Raw genomic sequence first — 10,571 nt, 5'->3', positions numbered from 1 at the left:
TGCATGCATGTTTTTGTTTCCTCTTGATGAAGCTGCATGTTTTTCATATTTTATTTACCTCTTTTTAATTTTTATAAATTAATTCTACACATTATTTTAATCCCATCCTATATATTACAATATGCGATCTTTCAAATTATATATGAAACATGATTTGTCCGGCTATACATTTCTGGTGCCGGCTGAAATTTTCCCAGCGACACTGCGGTCTACTTGCAATGGCATATCTGCTGCAGCAGGAAAGTTGGAGGCAATGGTGGGTGCATTATGTTCATCTAAAAATGGAGCAATATTTTAGGATATGTTTTCATTTTTCTCTGTTTCGGTCTTTATATAATTATTTAAACATAAAAGTAGAAACCGGATGCTCATCTCTGTATTTTTATGTTGTTTATCCTTGTATTAAGGTACCTGGTTGATCTTCGGTGATCTTTCCGTCTACATTGCCTATTAAGCATATTAAGCATATATTTCGGGTTATGAATTTGTTCAAGAACAAAAGATCAATAACATGGTGCATTTCTTGCTCCGCAAACATAAATCCATAAGTGACCAAATGTATATAGCAACAATTTTCGGGTTTTAATCACCTCAAGGTAATTAAATCCTGAAACAAGAAGATAACATCAAACCATACTTTTTGTACCAGCCAACTGATCTGCCAGTTTATTCAAGGAACAGTAATGCAGTTTTGTGCCGGTAACGGGTTCTAACATAGTGAAGCCGGCAGAACAAACTTACAGAACCCTAGAAATTTTGATTGACTGAGGAAGATGTGTTTTAGTACTGCACAAACGGTTCAATGGGCACGGTCTCTGAGCACCTCAAGATCCATCTCTGTTGGGTCAGTAGCCTGAATCTCGTAGTGGATACCGTCCAGCTCCCTCCTAAACCTGTCTTTAGATGTGGCGTAGAGCATCTTCGCACGGATTCGAGAGGTCGAAGGGGACCTGAGCATTATTATGTAAATAATCATGAATTAGCACAAGATAGAACAAGTATTTGAATTTCCAAGCGTACATAAAGTTCTGGTTTATTAGGACCAAAACTTGCATTGCGTCAATGGTATTCTGCACCACTGAGTTTATATGAAAGGATCATAACACTGGATACCAAATCAAGGGTGCAAGTGCAACTTTATGGATGATTTGTTGTAAAAAAAAGTTTGTACGTGCAAATAACTGCACGGGATTGAAATATTGCTACTTCGGAATTGGGATCGAAATTTGTGATTGTTCCTTCATTGATCAAGAATTTATATTTTTGATAAGTATAATGATCATCTAACGAAGAAGAGTTTCAATTTTTTCAAATGAACGATTTGAAGGCCTATTGATTCTAACAACTGATTGTAGAGTGATCATTCGGACCTTTCAATTCATACATGTGTGGATCACCAAAAGAAAAACAGCCTGGTAGTGATTGTTTTTCTTTTCTCGACAATGCGACTAATCTATGGGGAGCGGGATTCCGAACTCGAGTGCAAGGAGGAGACATAATGATCTGGCCAACTAGCCTAATCTGCGTCTGGATTTGATAATGATAGTTTAACAGGACTAACAGTGAGTCCATGGTGATAAATCATATGGTGAAGAGATAAAAGGGAAAAACTAACCATGCGATGAAGAAGATCTTGCTCTTTTGACAGTTCTCAGAAGTTACGAAATCAAAGTCATATACGGCATATCGACAATCATTATCAGGCAAAGCTGCCACAAAATCATCATAGCTCTCCGCCGGACCACCAATCTTTTCAACTACGACCTCCCTCTTCTTCTCCTCAACCTTGAATATCACATAGCGGTGAACCTTCTTTCTCTGCAGCTCCATGAAAGTGTTCTTGCTCTCATCAGAAACCCCCATGGCACATGAAGCATTTGGCTGGAAAATCAACAAAAAAAGTCCAATTCTGTTATATAATTTAACCCAATACAAAGGAAAACTTAGCCACTACTTTGCCTAGACATCTACCCTCTGTTTGGCCATCAGGACCATGAAAAATTTGGAAGTCTAATACAACGATCACACGGCGATATTTCAAACTACTCTAATATATAAGGAGGGATTCCGAATATGGTGCGGGAAACACTGCACTGATTAACTAGCTCAACTCACGTATGCAAAAAATTCCTCGAGAACCAACTGGATACTAAATACAATCTATTGGGTTCATCCAGAGCTACATCAGACTGAATTATCTTTACAGAAACATGGGATTTAAACCAAACCATATAGAAGCTTCAAAAACCAACACACACATGTATATAGAGAGAGAGAGTACCCGACTGAGCCCTCTGAAAGACATTGCAGCCATGAAAATCTCAAATATCCCAAGAGAAAGTTTGATCAAGAACGAGAAAGAACAGATTTTTCAGAGAAGGCTAGCAGCTAAAGAGAGATTTGAACAAATGAGGCATGCAGAAGAAAAGATGAAGAAATGGGAAATCTGAAACGAATCGAACTATACCAATCAAAACCACAAAAGGGAAAATCAAACTTATCAAACTATATAATATTCTCTTCCTTTTTTCTAAGGTTTAGAAAAAGATAAGGAAATGGAAAGAAAAATAGAAAGGTGGAAAGATTCGGATTCTAAAGGAGAGGAGTGCAGTCTGCAGTGTGCCTATGCTTTCTGGTATTACCCTTTTGCTGTGAGGCTCTCTGGTGATGAAAGATACGTACACATGGCGATGATGCTGCGTGGGACTAACGCTTTGCTTGCAAGCAAATTGCAATGGCCGACGTTGACTTCGGGGACCAGAGCTTCGGGGAGGGACCACTCTCCACCACCGTCCGCGCTGACGCGCTATAAATTAATCTTTATCCACTCGCCACGTACAGCATACAGACTCTACTTTCGTTACTTTCAAGACAAATACGTTATCAGAATCCGAATTTTGTCGGATTTTTTTTATGAGGATTTCGAAGATTTATTAATTTTATTATTACATATGATGTAATCAGAAATTATTAAAGAAAATAAAAGTAATCTTATTTTGACTATGTTTCTATTGCACTCAAATGTGAAAATGCCACGCCACTTAGTATTAATATTTAATGATATTTTAGGTGAAAAGGTCACGTGATTGTCACGAGCTCTCCACCAACAAAGAGCCGGAGCATCCGCAACCCAAGCCCGAAACATCGACTGCTTTCCTGGATCGAAATTTTGTGCCCTAAAAATTTGGGGTTTTTGGGTTTTGCGAAATTTGGTTCCTGGGCAGCTGCTAAACGATTGCCTGATGAAAATGGATTCAGAAGGTACGCGTCGGGATTGTGTTCTTTCACGAAATAATTGAAAAAAAAATCCATCTTAATTTTATTATCAATGAAAAATTGATTTCTTTTTATTCGTGTTAAATATTTAGCAGCGCAAAAGGCGTCGAGCAATAATCCGTCGGTAATGCTCGCTTCTCTTCTGAGTAGGAGAGCCAAGCTTCAAGATGAACTCCGAGGCATTGAAAAACAGGTTCAATTTTTATTTATTTCTTAAATAATTTAATTAAATTTTTTGTTGTTCTTTCATTTAGGGTTGGAGAGTGATTTTTTTTTGGCTACTGGGTTTCTTAGTTAAGGTTCATTTCTGGGGATATAGCTGAAATGGAAGACCTTTTTCTTTTGTGCTTTTTTTTTTTTTTGGTTACACAAATGATTTTAATTGGTCATGTATAGAAAATCAGAAATGTATGTAAAAAAGAATTGAGTGTTTTTTCTTTCTCGTGTTATTAATCATAATGGAGAAAAACTTACATGAAATGGGTGTATAACCCTTTTTTGTGTCTATCTCTCTTATCACGTAACATGTAAGTTAGCCCGCCATAGGTAAGCGTTTCTCGTCTTAATGATGTTTCTATGGAAATTCGTTCTTTCTCATTTTGGTTCGGTCCGCAATTTAGAACCGAAATGCAGCAGAAGCTATGAATGGAAATGTATGCAAGTTAGTGGAGAAAAAATTAATTGGTTTTGTATAGTATGTTTAAAGAATAAAGCATTTTTCTTTCGTGTCTTGATGGAGACAAACTTACATGAAAATGAGTACATAAGCACACAATGAGAGAGATAGAGAGAAAGAGTGTATACGCCCGTGATAGGTAAGTTTTTCTTGGTTATGTTGCCACGGATATTTGGTTGTAATTGTTTTCTTTGTTGTTTTGGTTTGGTCCACCGTTTAGAATTGAAATGCAGCACAAGCTATGGGATGGAAAAGTTTTTTCATGTCTTGTTGTAGTTGCAGCTGAGCTGCGTATTTGATACGCCTCTTTACTGAAACTAATGTTTTCTTACAATGCAGGTGTATGATTTGGAGACTAGTTATCTGCAGGATCCAACTCAATGTGGAAATGTACTAAAAGGTTTTGAAGGGTTTCTATCATCATCCAAGAACACTAACCTGTGAGAACTAGCTAAGATATCCTTTGGCTTCATTTTTTTTTCTTTTTACTCCTTTGTAGGGTTATCCTCCTTAGTTAACTCTTGCCCATGAGGCTTCTGTGTTTGCGTGATAGTCTTAAACAATTTACTCTTTTTCCCATGAAGAACTGGTTCTTTAGTATTTTGGCTACTTAGATCGAATGCTCTGATTATTCAATTTTCCCTCTGGTTCTCTTCCTTTCTGATCTAACCTGTTGTGTTATTCCTCCAAGCAATCTTTTTCTTTGCTAGCAGGGTTCTTTCACTGACCACTTTTGCAGCTAACTAAAACCGGTAGTATTAGCTCATCTAGTGATCCCCATTAACTATAGACAAAAACTCATGAAATGACCTTTGGTTTCGCAGGTTGAGTCTATATTCATGGAATGATTATCTCTATATATGATATTTGGCGGTTTTGAATAAATTATATTCTTGAATTATTACTCGGGCAAGCCTTTTTTATGTCGGAGACATGCTTTAGCTGGGCGATGATTGGCCGTTACTCATTGCTCTGATGGCATCCGAATTGAATGTTCATACAGCACATTTCCCCTGAATAATATATTTTTCCATACAAAAGATTCCACATGGCACATGCAAGTTATATTAAATCAAACACACAGTGCTGATATTTTCTGCATCATATGCACAAAACTTTCATATTTGGATTTTGGAGTCTGCTGTATACAGATTAATGGAAAGGAATTCTTCATACCTTTTGACTGCAGCTTGAAGCGATCTAGGAAATTTCAGCCTGAAGATAGAATGTTTTCATTATCTTCTGTTACATCACCAGCAGTAAGTATTCCAGACATTAGAAGTCCTGTTAGGGTGGCCGTACCTGTCGTTGTCATCTTTTATTGTTCTAATTTAATGTCATTTTCGCATTATCAGTACATTCATGCAAGTGAATGTGGACTTAAAATTTCAAACCACTTTTATTTGCATGTATAGGTTTACATTGATAAATAATTGTTTGAAACATGAAACCGATGTTCATAGGTTCTCTTCCCTTTTCTCAGGCAGAGGAACTTGCGGCTGCACGAGATGGTAAAGCTTATGTTGCCAAATATACAACAACAGCCTGCGCAATTCTTATTCATTGTTTTGTCCCCTTGTGTTTATTGTAGATGGGAGGTCAGACTTTGGTCCAGGTCGGTCCAAAGGCGGTATATATGCAAATGGGCAGTAAGCACTCCACTATTTTTCTTTGATGGAAAACAGTTTCTATCAATTGCCGCCATTTATCTTTGAGGCTCTATCTCCTGGCATCACTGTCTGAAATATATAATTTATGTCACAGAGGAAAACCGAAGAAGGGAAGACCTGCACCGAGGGACGTGAAGAGAATCAGGCCAAGCGAACAAGATTACGACTATGAAGATGATGCCGAGATGTCATAGTGAAATGGGGAAATTATGGTTTTACCTTTCCATATGAGGTCTGCGCAAGCAAGAGCTGGGACCGAGAGCTTTTCGTTTAAGAAATCTTGCGACTGTCAAAAGCCATGCCCCTCAGGCGAGCAAAGCCCCCTTTTTCACTTGTGTAATTAACTTATCTCAGGCTGTAAGTATTACTCCCGAGTCCTGATAGTATTTAAGATTTGGTTATCTATGCATAGATCTTGTTACTCGACCAAATGTGAAACTTCGGTTGGGAAACAACTTTCATGAGAAACATAGTTGTCAATCTTGCAACGTTGTTTGATTTGTTTTCCATCTCACAAGGTTGCATCGTGCCATCAAGTATTTACTTGCGAAATTGGGTTGCTATCAAATTCGTTAAAATAAATATTGGACACGAGAAAGCAATAATAAAAGGTTTGTAGCTCAAGTGGTTAAAGATACGAGAGAATTGTGATTCATTAAGCAAAAAATGCTTGTTTCCACATAAAATTTGGCTTCTTACCTCAATGTGTCATTTTCTCACTACAAACTAACATCTCACTGAAGTGATTTGACAAAATAATTAAATGAAGCTGAGCGTACGGACGTACATGCAACTGGTATCGTTAACTTGTGATTAATGCTGGTATATTTTCAAGTTAAAACACGTAATGACACATGATTAATGCCGGTATATTTTCAAGTTACAACATGGTGCCTCACGATAGACTTACTTGAGTAATTGAATGACGTCCTTTTCGCTTGTGGGCCTCAAATTGTCATTACATAGCACGATGTCGTTTCACTTGTTCCTTGAATTTATTTCCGGGCGGTTTGGCCCTCCCTATTCTGCCGCCGGAATTCTTATCCCCTTTGTACAGTCACCCATTTCACTCCACCACCTTCCCCCTCCGATGAAATTGTTGGTATGTCCCTACACCTATACATACACATATACATACATACATACATACATATATATATATATATTATCTTACATTTGTTTTCGTTCGTGATTCAATAGGAGAAGATAATGATGCGGAAGAAGGAGCCAGATAAAGCTCCAGCCCCTCCTGAGGTTCCGGCGTACTGGATCGAAACCTCCGAGTCGGTCTCCTACCGCTGCGAGTTTGACCCCAGCGGTCAACTCTCTGTAAGTTCTTCATCTACTTCCCCATGTTTAAATTGCGTATTCACTTCTGGGTTCTGCTGGGTAAGCAGTAGTTTGAGCTGCTGATGCACCCTTGACTGAAATTCCCAATTTGGGTCTGATTTGAGCTATGGGTTCTTGTTGATTTGGTGAAAAGTTGGGGACTTTGTGGTCCAATGGCAGTGCAAGCCGGTCACTGAGTGTCGGGTTGCTGGGTTTGATTTTAATGTATGGGTAGAGAGTGAGAGAGAGTTGTTTTGAAATAAAAATGGTGTGGAAATCAAAGAAGGGGATTTGAAAAGGTTAATTGTACACTAAGGTGTAGTTTTTTTTTTTTTTTTTTTTTTCTGGGAAATGAAATGAGGATGCTTTTGGTTCAACAATGTCTTAAGAATTTTCGGCAAAATAAAATACATAGCCATTGCAAAAACGGGAACTGGGGACCCGGTGGGAATTCGGGTTTTGGGGAATGGAAAGAGGATGAGTTGAAGTAGCTGCGGTCCGGTGTGTTTTTTGCGTGCCGGGTTGATTTTGTTCTTGCTTTTGTTGAACTACTTTAACTGCATTGAGTTTTCTGCAGGTGAAGATTCTTGATGACTCGAGACCAGTGTTCCTTAAGGTCGCTGACTCGTTCGTCAATAAATTTTTCCCCTCGGGATATCCATATAGGTAAAGTATTGGTTTATTCCTTTTGAGGGCCCATAAATTGGTTCAATTACTCATGTACCTTTTACCTGTGCAGTGTAAATGAAGGATATCTCAGATACACCCAATTCCGGGCACTGCAGCACTTAACCAGTGCAGCCCTGTCAGTGCTTTCAACTCAGGTCTTTTTTCTGATACCTTCAATGCATTTAAAATCATTATTTATATTTCTTGCATGGAAATTTAACCCTATGAATTCTGGTCGATATTGCACCTTGTACCTTTTATATGTTGCTTTTTGTGCTTACTTTTATATATATGCTTATATAGTATATACTATCTATTTATTTGCTACAATTCTTGAGTGACGATTCATCACATAAGCTACAGATGTCTGCATTCTTACTCCTTTACAGTCACTCCTATTTGCTGCAGGCTTGCGACCAACCCCTGCACAAGCAACTGTTGTAAGTTGGGTAAGTTCTCAATTTTTAAGAGTATAAGATCACTTGCGACCAAATCACGACTCTGATTGCTTTCATTTCGAATATTATCAATTCCATATTGTTGACATGCAGGTTCTAAAGGATGGGATGCAGCACATGGGAAAGCTTATATGTAGTAATCTGGGCGCAAGAATGGATTCCGAGCCTAAATGTTGGAGAATTTTGGGTCTGTTTGGGAGCTTTAATTCTTATCTAACTATATGTTTTTGGTGGGAAGTGACTTTAATGCTTTTAGAAGATTTTTAATTAGATTAAGCTTTTCGCCTTGCAGCTGATGTGCTCTATGACTTTGGCACTGGCTTGGAAGTTCTTTCTCCTTTGTGTCCACAGCTTTTTCTTCAAGTTGCAGGTTTTGGCAATTTTGCAAAGGTATAGTTTTCATAGAGATGCATACATGTGTATATTAATTTCTTCTCAAGTTCTCCTCACTTTTTTCATTTTTATTATAATTTTTTTACTGAAGGTAAACATTAGGTTTTTTTTTATTTCCTTTTTCTGATTTAATGTTTTATTTAAAGTAATAGGTAAACTTGTCGTTGAAATTTATTTTCTTTGTATTTAATACCACATCCGTGTAAAGTTTTGAGTCCCTTCTCCAGTCCTAAAATATAATTTTGTTGCTTGTTCTTTAAGAGTTTTACCTTTGAAGTTAACAGGGGATGGCAGTTGTTGCAGCGAGAGCAACAAGATTACCAATTTATTCAGCCTTTGCAAAAGAGGGCAATCTTAGTGATCTGTTTGCCAAAGGGGAGGCAATCTCAACTGTGTTCAATGTCATTGGAATGGGAGCAGGGATCCAATTAGCATCTACTGTCTGTTCGTCTATGCAAGGAAAGGTAGTGGATATGATTCACTGTCTAACTCTCAATTTTTACCATTCAGCCTCATCTATTAATTCTATTGTGTTCGTAATTGCACCAAAAGTCCATTTACAAACTGAGGTAAAAACAGGTTTGCATCACTCGTGTGCTATGACAGCAGTGAATATTGCGTAGTGTGTTATTCTGAATTCATTTCGTACGGTAGTTGTGAATTTCTAATATTCCTTTTGAAGGAAATAGATTCGAATGATCTTTAACTTGTTGCAGATGGTTGTTGGGCCTCTTCTTTCAATGGTACATGTATACTGTGTCATTGAAGAAATGCGGGCAACTCCTATCAACACGTTGAATCCACAGAGGACTGCAATGATTGTGGCTGATTTTCTGAAGACGGGAAAAGTATCAAGCCCTGCTGACCTGAGGTATCGGGAAGACCTCCTATTCCCTGGGCGACTCATAAAGGATGCCGGAAATGTGAGAGTGGGAAGGTCATTCCACGAGGTCATTAAGCCTTCAAAACTTGGTGAATTGAAAGGAATGTTCCCTGAAGAGAAGTTTCTTTTAAGTCGTGGAAACAAAGGGGTTGACATGTTATTGGAGCAAAATGCTACCGGCGAAGACGCATTGAGGGGGTGGCTTGTTGCTGGATACACTGCGGATATAGAGAAGTCTTTTCGTGTGCCGAGTCCGAGCGCACTGGAAGAGGCTTACGAGAAGATGAATGACGTATTTGGTCCATTTGTATTGGAACTGCAGGCCAAGGGGTGGCATACCGATCGATTTCTCGATGGAACAGGAAGCCGTTTTGCGTGGGGGTCGAATCTAGGTACTGATAATTATTCTCAAAGATATTGAAGTTCTTTGGTACGGATAGGATCGGACAAACAGGGACTTTGTGATACAAAAAGTTTATAGAAGTAGGGAAATACTGTTACTTGGGAATTGTACTCACACACCATAACCTTTAGGGGCGTTTACTAATTCATAATCAGATTAAGGGTAATTGAATTAAGGAGGAATTGAATTGAGGTTAATTGGATTAAGCTGGAATCAGAATCAGATTCATGTTGAAGTTGTTTACTAAAATATCTGGAATCGGAATAAAATTAGTGTCAATTCCATAAAACTTGTTTACTTATTCAGTTGAATCGGAATTAAAACTAGTATCATTACCAAACTACCCCTTATTCTAAATAATTATTTTTCATATAAAGTTATTGGAATTGATTTATATATCATATCATATTAATTCATAAAATAATTGATGAAGCTTTCTTAAGGTAATATTTTTGTAAATAAAAAATAAAAAAATCAGCACCTTATCCCCTTCCTCTCGATGTCCCAGCATCATCATCTCTTCCCTTTCTTCAATCCTGTCTTTCCCCAACCCCCACAGCCTTCCCACGACCTCCCATATTCACAGGTCCTCCACTCCTCCCTTCCATCCATATCCTCTTCTTCCCTAGCCCCCACAACCATCCCACCACCTCCCAAATTCGCAGATTCGCATGCATCCTTATATGTCTCTCTCGTTCTTAAATTACGCAAGCGACGAGGAGAAGTGGGGTTCGGGTGTGGCCGGAGCCAATGCTCCTCCTCGGAAAATTGGTTAGACTGGAGAAGAGAGTGATATGGGTACCTTTGTTGGATT

At 38.3% G+C, this 10,571-nt stretch overlaps 3 protein-coding genes across 4 annotated transcripts; 2 read left to right on the top strand and 1 right to left on the bottom strand.

Annotated features, from left to right (window-relative positions):
- Positions 1-503: 503 nt before the first annotated feature.
- Positions 504-2,902, bottom strand: LOC103445634 (actin-depolymerizing factor). The gene is made up of 3 exons (XM_008384647.2): positions 2,282-2,902; positions 1,616-1,881; positions 504-950 (listed from the first exon to the last, which is right to left on the bottom strand). Exons 1-3 carry the CDS (start codon positions 2,312-2,314, stop codon positions 800-802), a joined length of 450 nt encoding a protein of 149 aa, XP_008382869.1. The 5' UTR covers positions 2,315-2,902; the 3' UTR covers positions 504-799.
- On the top strand, positions 2,836-6,131 carry LOC103445635 (uncharacterized). Of its 2 annotated transcripts, none has more exons than XM_029109981.2 (7): positions 2,836-3,261; positions 3,372-3,469; positions 4,292-4,392; positions 5,142-5,211; positions 5,436-5,463; positions 5,544-5,601; positions 5,717-6,131. In XM_029109981.2, the coding sequence occupies exons 1-7, from the start codon at positions 3,243-3,245 to the stop codon at positions 5,814-5,816; spliced, it is 474 nt and encodes a 157-aa protein (XP_028965814.1). In that variant the 5' UTR covers positions 2,836-3,242; the 3' UTR covers positions 5,817-6,131. The 2 variants fall into 2 exon arrangements, with proteins under 2 accessions (XP_028965814.1, XP_028965813.1); XM_029109980.2 differs by having other exon boundaries at positions 2,840-3,261; positions 3,369-3,469.
- Positions 6,132-6,465: 334 nt separating this feature from the next.
- Positions 6,466-10,046, top strand: LOC103445636 (protein root UVB sensitive 2, chloroplastic). The gene is made up of 9 exons (XM_029109978.2): positions 6,466-6,724; positions 6,823-6,951; positions 7,529-7,617; positions 7,691-7,775; positions 8,010-8,069; positions 8,172-8,265; positions 8,371-8,468; positions 8,756-8,935; positions 9,188-10,046. The coding sequence occupies exons 1-9, from the start codon at positions 6,545-6,547 to the stop codon at positions 9,773-9,775; spliced, it is 1,503 nt and encodes a 500-aa protein (XP_028965811.1). The 5' UTR covers positions 6,466-6,544; the 3' UTR covers positions 9,776-10,046.
- Positions 10,047-10,571: the final 525 nt, after the last annotated feature.

Source organism: Malus domestica, chromosome 10 (genome assembly GCF_042453785.1).
Source record: "Malus domestica chromosome 10, GDT2T_hap1".
Classification (NCBI taxonomy): domain Eukaryota; kingdom Viridiplantae; phylum Streptophyta; class Magnoliopsida; order Rosales; family Rosaceae; genus Malus; species Malus domestica.
The sequence above is the reverse complement of the archived record's forward strand: the minus strand, read 5'-3'. Positions and strand labels throughout refer to the sequence as shown.

Bases quoted from the DNA above. Each gene is read 5' to 3' on its own strand.
- LOC103445635 (XM_029109980.2), top strand. The intron at 3,470-4,291 runs GTTCAATTTTTA...CTTACAATGCAG, and splicing joins TCCGAGGCATTGAAAAACAG to GTGTATGATTTGGAGACTAG. The intron at 5,602-5,716 runs GTAAGCACTCCA...TTTATGTCACAG, and splicing joins GGTATATATGCAAATGGGCA to AGGAAAACCGAAGAAGGGAA.
- LOC103445636 (XM_029109978.2), top strand. From the start codon at position 6,545: ATGACGTCCTTTTCGCTTGTGGGCCTCAAATTGTCATTACATAGCACG. The intron at 6,725-6,822 runs GTATGTCCCTAC...GTGATTCAATAG, and splicing joins CCCCTCCGATGAAATTGTTG to GAGAAGATAATGATGCGGAA. The intron at 7,776-8,009 runs GTCTTTTTTCTG...ACTCCTTTACAG, and splicing joins TGTCAGTGCTTTCAACTCAG to TCACTCCTATTTGCTGCAGG.
- LOC103445634 (XM_008384647.2), bottom strand. From the start codon at position 2,314: ATGGCTGCAATGTCTTTCAGAGGGCTCAGTCGG. The intron at 1,882-2,281 runs GTACTCTCTCTC...TTGATTTTCCAG, and splicing joins CTTTCAGAGGGCTCAGTCGG to CCAAATGCTTCATGTGCCAT. The intron at 951-1,615 runs GTTAGTTTTTCC...AATAATGCTCAG, and splicing joins AAGATCTTCTTCATCGCATG to GTCCCCTTCGACCTCTCGAA.